The sequence below is a fragment of the Crocodylus siamensis genome, chromosome 3, assembly GCF_052110815.1.
Source record: "Crocodylus siamensis isolate JL-2025a chromosome 3, ASM5211081v1, whole genome shotgun sequence".
Lineage (NCBI taxonomy): Eukaryota > Metazoa > Chordata > Crocodylia > Crocodylidae > Crocodylus > Crocodylus siamensis.
Window position 1 is genome coordinate 197,987,061 of NC_143397.1, and position 21,560 is coordinate 198,008,620.

The 21,560-nt window shown below is 38.6% G+C and overlaps 1 protein-coding gene across 1 annotated transcript in view; it reads right to left on the reverse strand.

The window, feature by feature from the left end:
- ARFGEF1 (ARF guanine nucleotide exchange factor 1) overlaps positions 1-21,560 on the reverse strand; it is a 139,933-nt gene that overhangs the window by 3,791 nt on the left and 114,582 nt on the right. The window contains exons 23-36 of the mRNA XM_090040103.1: positions 20,063-20,153; positions 18,815-18,855; positions 18,552-18,721; positions 17,856-18,007; positions 17,506-17,678; positions 12,663-12,823; positions 11,853-11,983; positions 10,427-10,556; positions 9,385-9,520; positions 9,163-9,301; positions 5,354-5,426; positions 2,536-2,665; positions 1,172-1,311; positions 613-781 (exon numbers count right to left, since the gene is read on the reverse strand). Coding sequence (XP_089896229.1) covers positions 613-781; positions 1,172-1,311; positions 2,536-2,665; positions 5,354-5,426; positions 9,163-9,301; positions 9,385-9,520; positions 10,427-10,556; positions 11,853-11,983; positions 12,663-12,823; positions 17,506-17,678; positions 17,856-18,007; positions 18,552-18,721; positions 18,815-18,855; positions 20,063-20,153 — 1,836 coding nt within the window. The remainder of the gene's footprint in view (positions 1-612; positions 782-1,171; positions 1,312-2,535; positions 2,666-5,353; positions 5,427-9,162; positions 9,302-9,384; positions 9,521-10,426; positions 10,557-11,852; positions 11,984-12,662; positions 12,824-17,505; positions 17,679-17,855; positions 18,008-18,551; positions 18,722-18,814; positions 18,856-20,062; positions 20,154-21,560) is intronic.

The following is a 21,560-nucleotide window of genomic DNA, read 5'->3' on the forward strand; positions in this document are numbered from 1 at the left end:
AAAGTATGGTATTTGTGAAGGCAGACAGGCAGCTGTAGTTGGGGTTTGGAGGTTGAAGGGAGGGGAGAGGGAGCACAAAACATTGTGGGTGTTCTGTTAATCTCCTAGCTTCAGGACACTGTAGGTGCTGCTGGATAAGAAAGTGGCCAATCACTTTTTGTGGAGCTGAGCTGGGTGGGCAGCCAGCAGCACCTGCCAGATAGGCCCAACTGTAGGAGTGTCTGCCCCAGCATCTTGGGCTTAGCTTCGCTTAAACACAAAAAAAACACAAAAAACAACCTGAGCCTCTGCCAAGGGAAACAGAAAGTGCCCACAGCTAGCAGTGAGGGAGCCCCCGCCTGTGCAGCACAGGGGACATTACTTTTTGTCCCTGAGCAGAGGCTCAGGCAGTAGAAGTAGCTATTACCATATTTCCATGCTTAAAACCTGCACCATTTTGGTTTAATCTTTAAATTATATGAAAGAAAACATTCAGGTAGAAGTAAAGACACTGAACATGAATTCAGTGCTGATGCTACAAGGCAGCATAAAAGCCTCAACCCAAAATATCCAAAAGATCTGTTCACAACACAGTAATGATGTGCTACATTTTTCTAAATTGACGGCACCCACCTGCTTTCCAGAGAGCAGTTCTTTGCTCATTGTTTGAATTAAAAGCCTTAGCAAATCTGTGTGATTCTAGCAAACAGTCCAGCAGTTTGAAAAGCTGCTGCGATGTTAGAAAACGATACATTCCTTGATCTTGTGTGTCCACGTGAACGTCAAAGTCTACTGCATCCCTCTTCAAAAAACACAGAACAATTAAGAGTTTACTACTGCTTGATGGATAGTCAGGACAATCAAGCTTTGTAATAATCACTTGAGGGTGAGAGGTTGTTGAAAATGTTTTATGTCTCCACACCTTATTTCTACCCACACATGCTCTTAGGATCAGTTGTAAAAGCAGTCCCACTTATAAAGTGAAAATTCCACCACCCTTTAGAAACTTGTATATTTAAGTCACAATAAAGCTTTCTGCCCCCCGTGTAGGAAGTCTGAGTTAATGTAAAATTTAACAGACATTTCAGTTGTTCACTGGATATTCTCTAATTGTTCTAAAATCATTAGTTACAAAACCTTATGAAACTTGAAAGCCATCAGTTAAAACCTTTAAAGACTAATACCCACTTACTTGGGCTGCTGCTAAATTCTCTGCATCTTCCTTTTTGCTGGTTGCTGGAAAGAACACAATGTTGTCGATAGTTTGAATGAGTTCCAGCTGTACGACGCATTTGATCAACAAAGCAGCAAACAATTTCTGTTCTGGAAATTCTGTTTAAAAAAACAGAGCAAATGTTTTGTGATTTAGCAACTTAAACCGATATATGATTTAAATATAACTGTTTGATCAGCTTTCAGGTTAGCACTACACTGAAAAGAACAAGATTGCAAGGCCATTGTTGTAAGCCAAGTTTGATATGTTAACATCCGTCCATCCACTTAATTGTGATTACACTTTACAACGTCAAAGAACAACCAAGCTGGCATCCTTAATGGCAGCATCAGCAGAATTGTGAGAACTCAAAAAGGCAGATATCTTCTAGAAAGATGGCCACTTCCAGACTAGAGTTGAAGTAAATTGACCTCAGCTACACTAGAGCATACTGGCAGGTTAAATAATGTTAGCTGTTTGAAATACAAGTGGCCAACACAAATTTACTACATGTTTGAAAGACTTGCTTTATACTTTTTGCTAACCCTCCTGAGAGCAAGCATGAACACATTTTGTTCCTAGATCAGTGATACTCAGGGTGCTAGAACACCCTGGGGTACCACCAGATTTTCTGACAGGTATCCATGAAGTATTAGGAGATAAGCAGGGTGATAAGGAGATAGACTAAGCAAATAATGCAGGCTCAGGCTTGTCCCTGCCTGGATAATACCCCAATATCCCCACTGCTAGGCCCCTATGCAAAAATGCAAGCACTATAATCTATAAATTAGTTTTTGAAACTGGGTGCTGCTCAATTCACACATTACAGAAGGGTGCCTCAAGTCCAAATAGGTTGAGAACCACTGTCCTAGATAATGCCAGATTATGTTCAATTCCATCCCCTTCCACACCCAAAAAAAAAAAAAAAAAAAAAAAAAAAATTTATATTATATATATATATATATATATATATATATATATATATATATATATATATATATATATATATATATATATAAATAAAAATCACAGGAAGTTAGTAATTTATAACTATTTTGCAAGAAACACTTTCCCTATACAATCTTGATTTCAATTACTAATATGCTGGCAATCTAAAGACAATGTTTGAACAAACTGAAATCCTGGCCCCACAATGAACAATGGGAAGTGGTACTGAATCTCACGGAGACCATTTCTACAAAAGTATTTTTCCTCGTAATTTTTTTAAGTTGCTGCCCTTACTATAGGGGCGAAAAATCCAAACCTCCACTGAATAAGTTCTGCAATAGATGCAGACTCTTACTTTATCAAACACTCCTCTTTTTATTGAGGGAAATACTCACTTGCTGTGGGCCTGTTTTTGCTCATCTCTTCACTCACTGTGGAGCCCATGCTGGGTTGAATGGGACGTCCATCCGAAGATCTTGGCTGGACACAATCATGGATATCTACAGACTTCTGTGATAATGTATCCTAAAAAAATAAGCCCAATTTATCCCATTAAACAAAATGAACAGAAGTTCACCCATGAGTTAGCTTTCAAAGTGTTATAATCTGTCAGCCTGAGGAGCTTTCTAGTTTTAAAAATGAATAGGCACTATAGCAGGGGAGGACAGGGGATGTTAAACTACTTTACCCAGCCTTTGGGGCTCCCAGAGGGAGGGAGGGATTGGAATACTCCAAACAGCAAGTGACGTAATTTAACTTTAACCTGTTTAAAAGTCTCTTAAATAAAGTTACCAGCTCACAATCTATTTGTTTATAGATCCTACACAAGTCTACTGGAGCAAAAGACTATATGGGGATAATATTAATATCAGGCAAGTGTTCTGTATTACATTTTTTGGGGCAGCTAGCTACTTTAACGGATTTGCTATGTGTTTATCAGTACACAGATGAGAGGAGTTGATGATGCACAAGAGAAAGAGGAGAGGTTTTATGATATTCCTTGTTTGCTGTATTTAGTACACAGCCTGTGAATCAACTCTGATGCATTAAAACAACCCACAAAAAACTGTTTCATCTCCACTATGACTTCCCCTTGCCCTTCACTGTACAAGTACTCACTCAAAGTTAGAACTAAAAGCTTATACTTCCCTTTTTGGAAGTATATTAAAACCAATACCACTTAATGTTTCCATGCTTCATTTTTGCCCCTTTATAAACTGAATTATAATACAAGTTCTTGCGGCTACTTCAAGTGTTTAAAACCTACAAAGAAAATACATTTAGAATAATTAACTACAAAAGTATATGATTTATTAGAGTCAGAGAAATAGGGCTGGAAGGGACCTCCAGAGGTCATCTAGTTCAACCCCCCTGACAGAGGCAGCATCACTGTCCAAACCATCCCATACAAACCATAATCTAAACTCTACATGAGACTACCATTAACCCTGACAACAGACCTGACACCCAACCTGTAATGCTGGGGAATCACAGCAGCCAGTATCTTGCTTCTATAAAATGCTGTCAATATATGGTCAAGAGGTCCCAGGTAGAGGACCATGCCCCCTGCTACAGAATGCAAGAACCCTCACAGTCCACACTAATCTAACCATGGGGTAAAATTCCTTCCTAACCCCAAATTAAGTAATTTGCTTCAATACACCAACATCTGGCTACTTTTGTTCAACACAAACGAATTTGGGACTACAATATTTACTGCATCCTTCACAGGAATTAAACAAAAGCATCAAATGCCTATGACCACCACCACCAGGTTGTCAAATACCAAACAGCTTCTCTTTAGAACTGCATATACTTATAAAATAAAGTAAGAATGTATAAAAAAAATTCCAGTATTATGAAGTTCATTGCATTATAAGCACTTGCAGGAACAACTGGAAGGGAGTAATTGCAAAACCTGAAGACATTTTTGTCTCCTTAGTAATAGAAACTGTGAAAGAGGACATTTTTACATGCATTTAACTTCCACTCATTTTAAACATTCAATAACTAAGATTTCTCCAAAATATTTAATCATTGTTAGTGTAACTTGTCTCAGCCTGCAACAAACAGAACCCCAGGGTACTGCAAGATCCTTTTAATGGTGCAATGTTAGCACTTTTAGGTGTACTAATACCTACACGTGATTCACAAAATAAACTCAGAGATTTCAAATAGGAATCCACAGTGCAAAAAGGCATTGTCCGTATCCAGATGTGCAGGCATGTGCAGTTGGTGATGTCACAAACCTCTTTATGGTCCAACAAACCACACACATGGAATATTAAAACATGCCCTGCCTTGCAAATTTGCAGCATGAAAGCAAAATTGGCTACCAGGATTTCCTGGTAGCAAAAAAGTGCTGGGAAAACCCCCCAATGCCAAGCACACAAAAATGGTGCGTGCCAGAACAAAAGGGAGGTGTGGTCCTCGAGCAAGAACTCTGGCTGCCAGTCAAAGCATCTCTACTGCTCCATTTGTGGCCCCTCTGCTGTAGCACACTGGCAGCTGGGAGGAGCTGGGCAAAGGCAGTTTGCCTAAAGCAGGACAATGTTTCCCACAACAAAGCGCACGTGCAGGGACATGTGCTGAGGCACAAAGTAGTGGCACCATTTGAGACAATGAAAGCGCATGCCCCTGCACGTCTGGACACAGCCGCTGGAGTCTGAGTTCTTTGCAACAAGAAAACTCTTATTTTTATTGTAGTAAAAACACGAGCCAAAGCTAAGAGCTGGCATTTTCTGAGTGGTGTCTTGAGTCTAAAAAGGTTGAGAACCCGTGGCTGATACTGCCAAGGCTAGGAGTTTAGATGAGCTACACACTTATATTAAAAAAAACTGAAAGATTATTTTTTTTCCTAAACATTGAGAGAAAACCTAAATCTATAATCACTTGAGTTCTAAGGTTTTCTAATGTTATGCATTTTTATTATGCTTAACTATAAAGATTAACTAACTCTTCACTATACAAAATGTTAGTTTTCAAAGAATCCTACCAGTACTCTACACTTGAGGAATGCTGCATCAACTACTGGTTTTCCAGCTCCTTGGTAACTGAGTGATGTTCAAAGCAATCTATGAGAGCACTTTCAACTAAATCAAATCAAAATTTCAGTTTAATCTAAGCACATTTTCCTTTGTTCCACACAAACATGTTTGATCCAAACCCCTGAAAGCTTTAAAAAGGATTTTTTTTTCATTTTACAAAACATACCATCTGTTTTTCTCTCACATCAGTCGGAGATACAGGGCCAATCTCTCCACCTGCGGGTCGCCAAGTCAACAACCTTGAAAACACAAATAGGAAATGCTGAGCGGTCTTGAAATACAAATTAAAGACAGACACTGCATACCAGAGATGCATCTGTATTCCAAGGATGTGCTGTTTTTACTACTGGTAGATAGGAAGGTTGCTTGCAGATGTTAAAAACAAAACAGACAAACAAACAAACAAACAAACAAAAAAATGCACTTTACCAAAAGAAGTAGTACATTACTTTGACCCGACTCCGCAGCATCTGTACAGATCAGGTGATTCAGCTGGGCTTTTTGGCACTCTTATCTAAAGCTAATTCAATCAGTTATTAGAAAAAGTGCCAAAAAGCCCCACTGAAGTGCCTGATCTATATAGACGTCAGGCAAGCCAGGCCCAAATAATTAGCTGCCTCTTCTGGATATGTGCTGGGCTTGGTGCGGGAGCGGGTCGAGTTTAAAGTAAAGCTCTGTTTATTTGTTTGTTTTTTTTTAAATGTCTGCAAGCAGCCAAATAATGACAGAAACTATAAAATGGAAACTAAAAGAAAAACAAAGTAGAGTTGGAAATATGCTCTTTAATGGACACTTTCAGAAAAATAAACTTTAAATAAAATTTTATTGTACTTAAGCAGGAAATGAAGGTATAATATTTACTTCATTCTTTTCTAAGTATAGAAACTTGCAATTTGTAACCATTAACACTATTATATTGTGAATGTGACAGCAATAGTAAAAGTAGTTTCCTACATAAATTCCATACTAAGATCCCAAGCCACTTGAATTTTTTCATGCTTCAAGTCTCATCCTACTGTTGAGTTCTTTCAAGTACAGCTGTGGTTGAATTGTCTAACAGATCATTTTCTAACTGACTACACCAACCACAGTGCACATAGCAGTATTCTCTGAAGAGTTGTCATGCCAGACAGACAAGACAAAGTGGGAGAAAGGAAGTATTTGTATCTCCATTTAATACAAGTACTCAAAATGTACAGAAATTATATGAACAAAACAAGTGCACGGGTACAGCTAGCAACTGAACCCGATCAAGCAGCAAGCTGGCAATATGTCGTATTTGGTAATTCCTCTAGTGTAGACATGATTAAAGCCAGTGCAGTTAAAATTTCATGCTATGCACTGCATAAACTATTATTTCTTGTGCTCTGTAACAGAGAAAACATCTGTCCAAGACTCCAAATGTTGCTGGTACTTAAGTAGCGCGTTTATGTACACGCATGGTGGGCTGCATTGCAAAATATTTCCACAAGAGACATGTTCAGCTTGTGAAAAAGTTGCTTAAGAGGGGCCTGGTGGTAGTCATCAAATGGTAATTATCTAACATGGTAGTCAGATATCTGAAGGACTGCTATGAAGAAAGAGAACATTTGTTCTGTCATTGCATAGAGTAGGATGCACAGCAAAGGCTTGAAATTGCAAGCAGTGTAGGTTTATTAGGGTGTGTGGTACATGGGGTTGTGTCTGTAGTCCCTAAGTTGTAGAGCAGAATATTCCTACTGGTCCCACACTCTAAATATAAGAGCAAAGGCAGAGCAGCTTTCTGTAAAAGCAGTCAAGACAGAGGTGCATTAAAAAAAGTCTCAACTCTTAAGGCCTCACTGATTTTGTCCAAATGTCTGGAGTCCTATTCAACCACATGACTTTTGTATCAAATTCTAACCATTTTAAATTTGCCAATGAAAGTTTTTTGACAACACACAAATAGTTTTTTTTCCCCCCAGGGTTAACTACCTTTGAAAAAAATCAAAATAGCTTCTCAAGCACTGACCAAATCCAGTACTATACAGGATTTATGGGGCCATTACAATGTCTTTGCCATTTCCATTAGTATTATATAAAATGCAATATATACAGCACAGTTTTTATATAAGTGATGTGTCAACACGAGTGTGAAGTGCAATGCTATCTGGTTCTGCAACAAGCTAAATTCTTACTAGAGAACCAGTTTCAGGTTGTACACTAGAAAATATTTACTACCATCAGTCTCATATGCAAAATTAAACTCATTTTTAACCACCTCAAGGCTGCTTGAAGTAACAAAATATAACTGCTTCTCCCTGCATTTCAACTCAGTACAGTATAAACACTGTAGATCTCATTTCCCAGAGTTTGGAAAGTAAGGGACATAAAACATATATGTGAAGCTAACTCAGTAAAGCAGACAGGGCTTGTTATCCTCACTGCCAGGTAATACAGCAGCTTTCAAAAACTGACATCAGAGGTACACTGTAAGAATAGAAAGAGAAGAGTACTGAGGCTCTTTGAAGGCTGTGAAGATAAGAAAGGCCCCAGCCTGGAGAAGAGGGAAACAAAAAGGCATCATGATTCTTCAGGAACAGTAGTGAGAGGCAGATGATACATGGTAGAGAAAGCGTGCATGTGCATGTAAAAAACATCGATGAAACAGAGGTACGTCTCCTCTGGGAAGTCAAACACACCCCATTGAAAAGAAAAAGAAGTTTCAGTGAAAATAATTCAGCCAGAAAAAGCTCAGATGAAAACCTGAGCAGCTCTGACTAATCAGAGACAGCAAATAAAGAATAAAACAACTTACGGAAGAATAAAGGACTTAACATCTCTGGAAAGCCTGTCCAGTCAGAAACAAACTCCCATAAATATGAGATTAAAAAGGAAACTACAAAACATTATACAACTCTTCAAAATTAAATACCTCATTAATACACAGTGAAGAGAACCTTAAATTGGCCATAAATTAAGATAATAAGCAGCTATGAAGTTAATTGTCTAGCTGATAAACAGGTGAATTAAACTAAACTAGAGTAGGCAACCCCAGCATGGGTGCCAGAACATGGCATGCAAAGGCATTTTGCTTGGCAAGCATGCCACAGGGTGGATGGCAGGGAAGAGACTGGGGCTGCACTGTCAACAAGGATCAGGACCCTCGCGGCTCCTCAGCAATCTGTCCCTGGCATGCCAACATCTTACAAGTTGAGGTTGCTGCTGTTTTTTGGCATTCTGTCCAAAAATGTTGCCAACTCTTGAAACTAAGCTTTAAAACCTGGGGGAACTGAAAGGCACATGGGGGGATGAAAAAGACATGGCATTTTCCCCCCCCCATGTCTGTAAGTACCCATTGGTCCTGAGAAGATTCACAGGCTACAGGAGGGAACAAATAAACAGATGTATGCCTTTATGCCTACTTTAAAATCCCTACCAATATCTTACTAACTCCTTTTAGTTTGACCTTTTTAGCTTGCTAATAAATGGATTCAAATGTGGGCAATATAGCTGTATTATTTGGAGTTCAAAATCACTACTCATATGGCCTCCCAGACCACTCAATAAATAGAAAATTACCACATTTTATGAAATAAGTTCTCTTACAATAAAACCCTTCACAAAACCCTGAAAGGTCTGCTGTTTAGTAAGATTTTTCAATCCAAACAGGAGAACCTATTTTTTTAAATAATTTTGATCAGATCATAATCTTAATCTTCCATGTTACACCAAGGGTTGATGAAACTGTATTAACTTTCTACGTATAGTTAAAAGTACAGAGTACTTTAGACACTGTTAATGAATTTCCTATATTCCAAGAAAGAATATAGTCAGCTCTGTAAAAAAGGAAAATAAAAAACACATGAAAATATTACTGTAAGAACAGTACCACTGCTTTCTTGTGATCCACCCAAGATATTAAGTGATTCCAAACCATTGAACCATAAGCCGTCACCTCCACTTAAATGATTTTTCAAAATTCACAAATGTTATTATAAGAGAAAGTCCTCTTACGCATGAGGGATTGTGGTTTTGAAGATATCCAGCATGCAGTTGCAAGTTTTATCCCAGATTTCTAGGGTAAACTTTTCACCATTTAGAATGACGACATTCTCTAAGCAGTTTGTACCAGATCGTGCTAGTTGTTCATTGTCTGGAAGAAAAATGGTGCATTTGTTTATTTGTGCCCAACAATAAAATGTTAGCATTGTATAATGTACATTGGCACAGTCCTACCTTGCTGTACACACCAGTACAGCTGTGCAAATATATCATCCAAAAGGACATCACTAAGTACTTCTAGATACTGAGTAAATACATCGCATATTGCATAAAGTGCATGGTTGCAAGTAGTTGTCATCCATTCAGCTTTCTAGTGGGGAAAGAAAAAAGAGACAGTGAATTATGTACTATTGTAAAAGTTCCTGGGGAAGTTTTATCTTAACTGGTAGTTAATTTCTATACACTTGTTTGAGATCTGTTGGTTATTAGCTCAGTCAAAACGCACTATTAACTTCTAGTTTTACCCCCATTTATCTGCTACATTTCAATCCTATCCTGTCCACTGTGACATCCAATGCTGGGTGGACTGGGCAGATAGAAGGCACTAATTTTAGACTATTCTCCTCGTCCTCTGCTAGCCTATTGATAGCATTAAAAAGCATACAAGGAGTTGGATACTTTTACTGGTTTTCACTTGTCACACCTGTTACACCAAGTGGTATAGCTAAAAAGCCTATCAGCAGATTACCAGAACATGATAAAATCTTGCTTTGATGCTTTTAGGGGGAAAAAGTGGCAATGCAGTCCCTAAAGCTTCAAACAGATGGGTAGAGGCTCTGTCTGTGCCATCAAGGAAGAGGGAGCTCTGTGGCTTTGTTAAGACCCTACTTCCACTTTCTGCTCCTCATCCCTGTATCTGAGGTACAGTATCTGAGAGGACACCTTGGCTCTGTTACTAGTCTCAAGGGTGCAGCAGAAGCCCATGACGCCTGTACATGGAAGGGGAGGATGTAAAAGGAGCTCTCAAATTTTACTTCTACAACTCAAGGTGCATACAATCCAATACATGGGCCCATCATCTCTCACTGTTAGGAGGTGGCTCGCAATAAAATAACAGATCTGAAGTATACTCAACACCACAAGTACTGCTGCTCTAGAAACAAGCAGATTACTCAAGTCATATGCTTCAGGTACGCCTTTATGCTACTGGTCAGAGATGGTCTTAATTACAAAACTTACATCAACCAGATTTTTTTTTTTTTTTTTTTTTTTTTACCTCCGTTTGCTGCTCTGGCAGTTTCATGTTGTCAAATATCCTGAAGACTATCCGAAACAAATCCTGCCACCAGTGTTTCTCATAAGTATGGCCGTACGTTTTCATAATTTCAAACATTACTGTTAATCCCCTGAAATGAAAAGAGGCCAAATATGAAGAGCCATATAAAAGAAACAGAGCCGACAGAAGATCCAACACTGGCACAGGTAACCATGAATCCTGTTGAAACATGTTGTATGTTGGTTTGGTTTTAAAGCATGCTCCATTTGTACTCTTTTCACTACTCACTTTTAGTATGCCAATATAAAAGTCTGTATTTTTTTTTTAATGTGTTTATAAGAAACCTTTCAGAAGTTGGAGGGGCATCAAAAATAATTCTGGGACTTGTGAGCATTCCAAACTGAATTTAACTTTACAGCTTTTCTAATTGGAAAAAAGGACACACAACTTAGGCACTAAGCCCAGCTGAATGGACACTTAAGGAAAACTTGAAAAAGCAAGTGATAGAACCAGTTAAAATTAGAAGAGGTTTTTACAGGATTTTGCCTTTAGGGTCTATTAAAAACGACATCCACTTCTTATTTAGTCTCATTTATTCAAATACACAAAACGCAAACAGAAGCTTGGCATTCAACAAAACCAACTATTTTGAAGAAATGCTAAACTGGAATGGCAAGTAGTGGGATGTCAGGAAAGGACAGGGTTTTTTTGTTTACATTTACCAAAAAAGAAGTATGGATACTAATTCAATTCAATTCTTTATCTGAACAAAGACTTCATGCACCTGATTATCTACCCAGTTAGTTCAGTGCATCAAAATTTCTGTCTGCTCTGTACTATCAAATTTAAAACTGCTTTTTTACATTTGACTGTAGGAACTAATAACAACTTTGGAAGTGAATGATTTTGCCTAACTTATAATCTCTATATTATTATATATGGAGAAATGCTATGGTTTTCTGTTTAAAAACATTTTAGAATGTTTAAAAGTAATAATATGCTTTACACTTTTTTATTTATTGTGTTCTTGAATTAATTCATTTGTTCCTGAACAGACACTAGAATTAGGTTTGAATATCACAGATGGGAAAGGCAGAAATCAGAAGCAGCTCAGGACCACAGTAGGCCTCTGTTTTACAATAATATTACATACCCATATTCATGTGCAATGGGCGTTTCTCAAGTAAAAAATTAAGGTGGTAAAAAGGAGATCATCTACCTTCTATTTTATTTTTAATGTTTCACCATGTTTAACATATCTGTAGCATTTCTCTTCCCAGACTGGTATCAATTAAATCAAGCATGAGAATAAAAGACTTGGCCAAACTGGTTAACAGAAAAAAATCCAAGTTTAAGTAGAGGTAAAGGCTCATAATTAATAGAACAACCCCCCCTTAAAATGTGAATTACAAATACAGATTGTTACCTGGTTCTTACATCTAATTTGCATCTATTGATGATACAAGATAACTCAAAGAGAATTGGGAACCATCCTCTCACCCACACTCTATCTTCAGGAGCGACATTCATATCATCACTTGTGTATTCTTTAAAAGCCTTTAAAACAACCACAGGATACATGAGTATCATTTACATATTCTACCTCAAACAAAACAGTAAGTTGTTTTGTTGAATAAACTCAATTGTTATGGATATTAAATTAGAAAAAAATATCTATTATATTATGATCTTTTTTTTTTGTGTGCAAATAATACCATAAACAATGTGGCAATCAATATGTTACTTTATAGGATAACATGGTAAAGATAGAATTACTGTATTTTTTAAACGACTGATATTAAAAAAGGTGTGAAAAGGTTAATTTCCTGAAAATATGGATGGTATATAACCATTTTTTACTTTCAATGTAAATTACTCATTAGTCCTAACTGTCATCCACTCCCCCTCCCTCTATAGGATCATCCTGGAGGTTAAGAACCACCACAATTTGCATTTGATACTATATTTATGTCACCATCTACTGTTTGGAAACGATGCTTCTGCAAAGGCAACACACTTTGAGATAGCTTTCTTGGGATCTGTGGGAATTTGGCCTAACTAGCAAGTAAACTGCAACAAAATTGTAGCCTTCCACGCCTTATACCAAAGATGTCCACTCCTGGTTCTCTCTCCCTCACAGATTTAGAGATAAACTATTCAGGGTTAGAGCTAAGATTTGTTTACATTATGATAATATCAATTAAATGCTTATGTTTCAGTGAATAATCAACTATACCTGAGGTCTGTCAGAAACATATTTTGCACAATGACGAATGAGACGGATTGCTTCCATACTGGTGTCTGGAAAAGCTGCATTGCATGCAAATTCAGACAAACATTTTACTGCATCCTGGAAAGAATCAATGGTGGCTGGGAAGTGCTTTTCAAATACAATTGCTGGAAAAAATACAGGTATGCAAAGTTAACACATGCCCTTCAATATTTTTAAAGAAAATATCAGGTGTTTTATAAAATATTTTCCAAAAGGCCAAGCCATTAATTTAATATAGGAAACAAGGGAAAAAGGAGTGACAACCCAATTTCTTAAAAAAGGAGTTCGTCACTGCATGGCTCTGCTAAGTGTAAAACGCAGCATAAAAACTAAAATTTTTCTGAGATTAAGAATTCACCTAAATGACACCATAAACCTGGTTTTATACATAACTAATGTAGTGGTTCAAAACGGCAAAAGGCCACAACTAAATGACTCCAGAAATTAAAAAGGTGACAAGGTGTGGCATTTAGCATTTTCTGTCTATATTCTAGAGCTGTTCTACTAGGGGCAGAACAGTATCCACCAATGCTGGCTCACCACAGTCTCTCTCCACCAGAGCAACAGAGCAGCTCTGTGAATGAGTCATCCCTACCTCACACAAAACTAATTAAATACCTCTACTGGCTGCAAGCTCCCATTTTTCACATATTATCCTATACTGGAATTTATAAGAAAGGTCTTGGTAAATTAAAAAAAGCTATACCTGAAGGGATCAGACACTGAAGGAAACATTCAACCGCTCTCCTATGCCTCCAGCTTTTAAACAACCATCTAACCTCAAACTCATCAGTAGAGGCACTCTCCTCTGATCAAACATGAAGCAAGAGGAACAAGACCCCAACTAAACAACAAATGCAAAACTTGTCAACAATCTCCAGTCACCATAATCAATCAACACTTCACAAAACTAACAGAAACCACGGACCTGATATATACCACAAAGCGCTCACACGGGAATTATGTGGGTAAACCTAAACCATCATTGAAATTCAGAAGGTACTTCCAGAAACAAAGCACTGAAACACCATGGCAAATATGGTAACACTTTTCACAGAGCCACCATTCCATCTCTGAACTCACTCTCCTCAAAGGAAACATACTTAATATCTGCAGAAAAGGAGTCTGGGAACAAGCATTTCTAGCTTTACTGGACTTCAGTAGCAGTGGACTTAATACAGACAATTCCTTTATGGCTCAGTATAATTTACTTGTGTTTCTACTAAGCTTTCCATGTTCCTCCAGTGATAACAGCTTTCTTCCCTTATGAAGGCTCTTAAATTTTTTTTAATAGAATTAGGTTTTAGATAACTGTTCTTTACATAGTCTGTAAGTACTTCTGAAAGCTTCTCCTTGCTCCACAGGTTTGCTGCTCACTTCTCAATTTAATTTTAATGTAAAGGGATTAACGACAAGTGATTGTTCCATCTGTCATTTTATTTAAGCTACATCTGCTACCTTCCTAAAGAATTTTGTACCTGAAAGCTTGTCTAACTTCTCTAACTTTATTACACATAAACCAGTTTAAGTGATCAGAAACTGGTTTAAACCTGCAGCAGAACATAAGTTCAGTGCACATAAATCAGTTTCAAAATGGCTGAAACTGGTTTAAGATAAACCTGGTTGAATATAATATCAGACTTGACTGATCTGAGTCAAACCGGTTCATGCAATGTCTGCCCCAGACCCCTTCCTGGTTTAAGTTAAATCAGAGTCCTCCAGCATCCCAGATGCTTTGCAACCCTGGGTTGGACAGAGCTGTGCTCTCTGCTCCAGAGAACAGAGCTGGCCCCACCCCTATGCTCCCTAGCCAAAGGTCCAGCAGAGACTGCCTGGCCTCCCCTGCTCCCCTCCTTGCTGCTCAAGCACTGATCCCCTCCTCCCTTCCTCCGATCTCCCACAGCACAAACCCCAGCCCCACAGACCCCTACATATGTAGGTCAGCTGGTAAGGTCCCCCCTTCCCTCCTTGGAAAAAGCTGTTTAAGAAGAGCTTGAACTAATGAAAGAGGCTTCTGTTTTGCTGATGGGCTGATGAACGCTGTGTTATCAGCTCCCTGCTGCCTCGCTTGCCTGTCAGGCTTACAGACAGTATGAAGAAGCAGGGAGAGCAAGATTGAAAAAGTTCAGTATCATGAACAGATGCATACACTGCACACCCCACCTTTGCTTCAGCGTGCCATGGGACTAGCATCTGGCAACACTCCCACCCCTTGAGCAGCGAGCAAGGAAAAGCCTGGGACAGTGCAGGCAGGGTGGGGGGTTTATACCCTTCCCTAATAGAGCATGCTACCAGGGTCTGACCATGTCCCACCTCAGTTCAGCGTTGTGGAAGGAAAGGGAGGTCTTCTTTAACAACCCCAGCTTCTAGCCTGAGCCACTGCAGGCATGTTCCTGCATTTCCTCAGTCCAGAGGGAATGTTTGTGCATTTGCAAACTGATTCAATCTAGGCAGGTTAGACTAACCAGAAAAGATTTCATTTAATTCAGGCTCATACTTTTTAAATGTCTGCCCCTAGCCTTAAGAGCACATGTGTAGTTTTGGGCTCCACATTTTCAGATGTGGAAAAGTTAAGGAGGGTCCAAAGACAGGTTTAAGAGAGTCCAAAATGATAAAGGGCCTGGACGGCGAGTCATAAGGAGAGACTGAAAGAGACATGCTCAGCTTGTGAAAAAGTTCCTTAAAAGGGGATTGGTGGAAGTCATCAAATGGTAGTCATCTAATACGGTAGTCAAATATCTGAAGGACTACTATGAAGAAAAAGAACATTTATTCTGTCGCTGCATAGAGTAGGATGCACAGCAAAGGCTTAACATTACAAGCAGAGTAGGTTTATTAGGGTGTGTCTGTAGTCTCCAAGCTGTGGAGCAGAATAGCTTTACCCATGCTTCTACGCTTTGTTGGCTGCTGCATGGGGTCAGGAAAGAATCTTCCTCTCTGCTACTGCTACAGGTATCAGGGGGTTTTATTCACCTTCCTCAGAAGCATTGGGTGTTGGCTGCAGCCAAACCTGGGGGATTTTGACTGGGTTATGCTGATGCTCCTGTTGGGGCTAAAAAATTTTGCTTCATGGTTACAGGCTCTTGCCCCTCTCCTCAAGGTCAGACTAAATTGCCATATTTGGGATCAGGAAGAAATTTATCACATGATCAGAATCAGCAGGGACTGAGGGAGAGCTGGGTTTCTTTTCTGTGGAGTCAAAGTCCTCTTACCTGGATATAGCTCAAGTGTATTTTAACAATCACTTCCTGTCCTTGCAGCAGGATATTCACAGTGACCTCTTCTCCCTACTTTACCTCTGGCAGGTTAGAGGGTTTTGGTCTTCTGGGACAATGCACCTAGTGACTGTGCAACAAGGCTGTTTGTATAGTTTTAAGGATACGTTGGACCAGTGGTCTTCAAGATTTTTAGACTTGAAACACCCATCCACAAACTTTTCTGAATTTGGCGACACCCCAGTTAAGAACCACTGATCCAGCCACATAACTAGTTATTTCTTTGCCTAGGGCACAGAGGGGATGGGGAAGGGGTTCTGCTAAGAGCAGGAAAAAGGGGGTGGAAGGACCAGGAAGCATCTTACCTGCCACAGCATGGACTCATTGGCTACAGGCTGAAGTGGGGACCCAGGGTGGACTCCCAACCTCATTCAACCTCTCCAATAACCCTCTCAGATGCTGGTGATCTACATATAGATCTTGGCTGTAAAACCCTTGATTTGGCTGTGAAAGGGTTAACAGAGGAGCTGTTTTTTGGGGAGGGGGTAGGGAAGAGCATAGCCTCTCTGCTCAGCTGGAGCCTGTGAAGAGCACAAACCCCTGACACCCCCTGCCTCTGCAGTGTTGCAGAGATTGTGATGGGAGTGGGGGGGGAGAAGAGCAGCTTTCCCTTAAACACGAGTGCTATAGCTGCATGGGCTTGGGCTGCTGCCAAGGAACAGGCAGCAGTGTAGGATCCCAGGGGCTGCTCTAGGTGCCCCACCCCAAGGGCAGGCCTGTGCCTCATGGGAAGGCCTCAGGGGAGGAAAGTGGGGTCATTTCAACCAGCAGAGGTGCTGGCTCAGTAGCACCTCTGGAAAGGTCTTGTGGCACACCCTGGCTGACCACCACTGGGTTAGACACAGTCTTGTATAGGATAGTTCAGAAAGGGATGACTGTGCCTTGAGCAGGAGTTTAGACTAGCTGACCTCCCAAGATCCTTTCAACCCTACTTTGGATGATCCTACATTTGATAAATATACAAACCAGCATCACTGAACTTTAACTACTTTCTAGAAAGCAACACTTTTTCAAGTTGCACAAATAACCCTCACAGCATTCAGTGCCTAAAAAGCCAAGATTATAAAGTCATAGCCTCAACAGCCCTAGTAGCTTCTGCTAAACCTTACAGACTTAGACAGGAGGTAAGTGGTAGAGTAGATGGGTAACAGGTAAGTGGCAAAATCAAAGAAGAATATTTGCTGTACAAAAACAAACTCCCAATCAAAAATGAAAATGTAAATTGTCAAAAATAATCCAATGCTTGACTTTTCACAGTCAAGAGACATTTAGAACTTAGTTATAAAACTTTAAAAATATGATTTAGATCAGAAATACAGATGACAAGATTATTGTACTACTTTTAAAAGCATAGATTCTTGGTAAATCATAAACAGAGTGAAAGCTGAGAAACACACATTGCTTCAATATGTATTTAAGACTTCTACTGATTGCAAAAAGGTAATAAATTTACAACTAACTAAAGGAAAGTCTCAGTTGTTTTCCCTGAGACAATCCATAGGGATGTGTGTAAATTATGCATCAGTACTCACTGACAATGTGTCCTGTAGTCTGAAATGCAAGTTCCACTATACTTTCATCCTGATCTGATGCAGCCAAATGAAACACAGAAAAAATATTCTTCCAGCCCGAGCGAATATTGGCAGCCTGGGAATTCACCATCTGTGCTATGCACCGTACAACCATGTCTCGAATGGTAGGAGACCTAAGTTATTAAAAATATGAAGAATAAATAGTAATTCAAACCCAGCTGAACTACTGATTACATATTTTATACTTTCTACTATGGAGTAATTTAAATTCACATAAAACACTTTAAACAAGGTAGCTGGTTCCAAAAAATTGGTGGACATGACCCTAAGTTAAAATGGCATACTATTACCTGTTCCTCTTCATTATGTGTTCAAATGGCCTTAAGAAGTCCTTTTGAAACCGGAAATTAGCAAGTTCTCCCTTTTCTAGGAACTTCATTGATAGCTGCCTTAATGAGTCTACTGCAAAAATAGCTACATCTTCATTGGGATTGCATCCAACCTAGTAGTACAGAAGCAGGAATTGAACATCAGTATTAACACTATTTTTCGAACAAGTACTAAATTGTCTTTACATTTGAAAGCGGAACGGTAAAAACAGAAATCTTTAGACATGCATCAAAATTCTGAATTCAACACACAGAAGACAAAGATGACATAGTTTAGAAAAAAATCCTCAATACAAGAAATAACCAAATCTGAGTTAAAATTACACACCTCCTTTACAAGACCCAATAAAAATAGTACATTATCAAGTGTGGTAGCCATTTAAGATCTATGACTAACAAGTTGGTAAATTTATACTGTTGGCTATGTATATAAGGCCTGTTTAACTGAAGAACCTCATATTTCCAATGTGGTCTAACAGAGTACTAGATGGCTGCAGCTTTCTATAAGCTTTTTGTATTCCTTATTCATTGTTCTTTGGTACTGTGTTTACCGACCTTGCAGAACAGAGGCGAAATAACTTAAATTTGCAAGAACTTAATTTGAGAGAACTTAATTGAAAAACAGCTTATAACTGATGGAACAAGTGGCAAAAATACCTTATTAAAGTGATCTCCAATGACTTCCCAGATTCTTGACCACTGTAGTCTTATTCGGCCCATATTGTAGTAAGAAATCTCCACTATCTTCTGCAGACTAAACATTCGAGGGTGGGTAGCAGACAGCAGTTCATCCATAGATACAGCACAAAGCCAGCGGACAAAATCCACTGTTAAATAAAATCACAGAATTTATTTAACATTATTTATTAGTGTCATCAGAATGCTACTTTGCAGCTAATGGAAGAAGTGATGAAACTTACCAATAGCATTTCCATCTAGTCTGGTAGATCCTGTAAATATTCTGCAAAATTCACAGTTTATAAAAGAGTTTATTAATATCTTAAATTAAATGGTTTCCATTTTAAAAAAGTTTTTTTTTTTTAATACCAGAACTATTTACAACCATTATCATAATAAATAAAGTTACGAAACAAGTTTCACTGCCATATTTCATACATGATAGCCGAATTGTCAAAAGCAGACACATCAAAAATGTGAGGGAGTACCTCATACAATTTTTTGATCTCTGTCCCCGAGAGAGTGTCATAAGAAAGTAGCATATACAGAAGAACAACACATAAAACATACACCAGGAAGCACTTTCTGGTATACCACAAAGCAGAAAGACTTTGATCATTTTTTTAAACATTTATAAACAACATTTAATATTTGCCAAAACACGTAGCTGTACCAGTTAAAAACTGCAACATTGCTCAGGGTAAAACTACGGAAGAATACTGTAAATCTAATAAGGTATAGGTAGTATACACAGAGGTATTTCAGAAGAATTTGACTAGTAACAAACCTGAATACACACAAAAAATTAACTATCCAACCCTTGTTACAGTCCGAAAAGCTCAGGTAGTTTTTTAAACAAATTGAAGAATTACATATGTCTGGGTGTACAAACTTTGTATAGATGAAAATTATAAAGATATACTAGTGTAAGTTATATTTCACCCATTTTCTTGAAAATTTTCTATAACTGCATTTTAGACCGGGAAGAATAAAAAAGGTGGCAACATTTCAAGTGACAAAGTTCTATATAAAATCTGCTCAATTCACAGAACCCCCAAGACATCTCTCACAAAAGGGCAGTCTTGCCAACTATGCTTAGCATTCTGCAAGCATTTCCAGGATTCAGACTGAAATGCAACCATCAAAACTCTGCAATCAGTGTCTAACTGCCTGTTATAGTAACAATGTAAATGGGTTGAGAAAACTGGGGTTTTGCCAGTAGTTTCAGCTCTCCAGCTCTTATACAGCAAAATCAACCAACCAACCTTTCTCTATAGTTTATATTCTTAACTTTCCTTATCCCCTCCCCCCATCTGCCTTTTCCTTTAAGCAACTTCAGTCAGCTTATACCTGAGCATAGCAGTAAGCAGACTGTGTGTGAAAGCACTTGGAAACAAAATAAACTTTATTTATATTTCCTAGATGCATACAATGTATTCATATATAGCCCAAAGACCTGATGAGATACTAGAATAAGAAAGGTACTGTACCTGTCTACAGCAACAACAACACTTTGGGAACTAGTTTCTCCAATGGATTCCTGTATGCTTGCTATCTGTTTCCAGTCCACATTCCCACCAACTGGGAGAGAGAGGGTGAAATTGAAAATATAAGGGGTAGGGTAATGGGAAGAAGAAAAAGAGGAGAACACTACTGTCAGTATTTCAAGAACTGAATGTATTTGCAAAAGAATGCAAGTTGACTAAATTCTTCCCTCCCCTCTTGACACAGTAGTTGATAATCTCTTTGAACAGCCTTTTGCTGGGCTGACTCCCCATCTTGCTTCAAAGGAGTTTCTTCTTCTGGTACCAGCAAAATTCCCCCTCTAAAGATAGACGAGAAAGATGCTTGTGGTGCAATTAACATTGGACTTTATTCATTTCCCTCTTAAAAATGATTCTTTTGGAGTTTTGGTGCCAAAACTAAACAGCAGGTGATAGGAGGTTGTGGGGAAATCATGAGGGAATCTGCACTTGGACCAAGGGGAAAAAACTGTCTATACTGGTAGTGCATGACTGAGGGAAACAAAGCAGAGTTTCCTTAAACAATGCACCATAGGCCATGGACAAATGTGCAGTTTGAGGCACTCCAAGTGCCTCTGACATGCTACAAACAAAAAGGCTGACTGTGGGAACCTCTGAGGACTACAGGCCAAGAAGTATTCAGAGATGTCTGCTCTATGGCCCCTTGGCTACAGAGCACCGCCACTGCATGACTTCACAGCCGTTTTGAAGTATCCCAAAGGAAGGGCTCCCATCTGCACTGTGCTGAAGCACTCTGAACTGGACAGGAATTTGGAGTGCTTTAAATGAACGCCTGCCCATACTCCTATGTACCACCAGAGGGAAAATTAATTAACCAAACTAATAAACACATTATTAGGACAGAAAACCACCATTTTTAAAAATATAAGATCCTAATTATGATTCTTAATTTTTTATTTAGGAAAGTTTCTAAAGATTTCGGTACAATATGAAACACAGAGTTAATACTGCCAGGGTACCTCTATTGAGGTGCCACAGACTATAGACAATGCAACACAAAGGATATTTGTTTCATTGTAAAACACTCCATTAAGAAAAGATAAAAATTCAACGACAAGCCATTTAAAAAATAAAAATAAAAAAGTATTATTTCTGAATTTCTTTTCCTACAAGAAAAAATTCCTACTCCATAATTTGTCAATGAGAAAAATATGAGCACTTTCTTTTAATTCCCCACATTCTCAGTCTTCTTTTTCCATGAGTGAATGCAGGGTGAATTCCACAGTTGAAAAAAGTATTTTCAGCCAGGTGAGAACCATGGAAACTCACAAAATCTAATAAATAAAAACAACACCAGAGTGGGGATCCATATATACATGTTTTTAAAAGTAGTCTAGGAGTCTAAAATATTTCATCCTTCTCCTACGCTTTTTACGGAACAAAACTGTTCATATCAAGCATTTTTGGCTTTCAAAAACAATACTGTGTTTTATCTAGGGGTGTT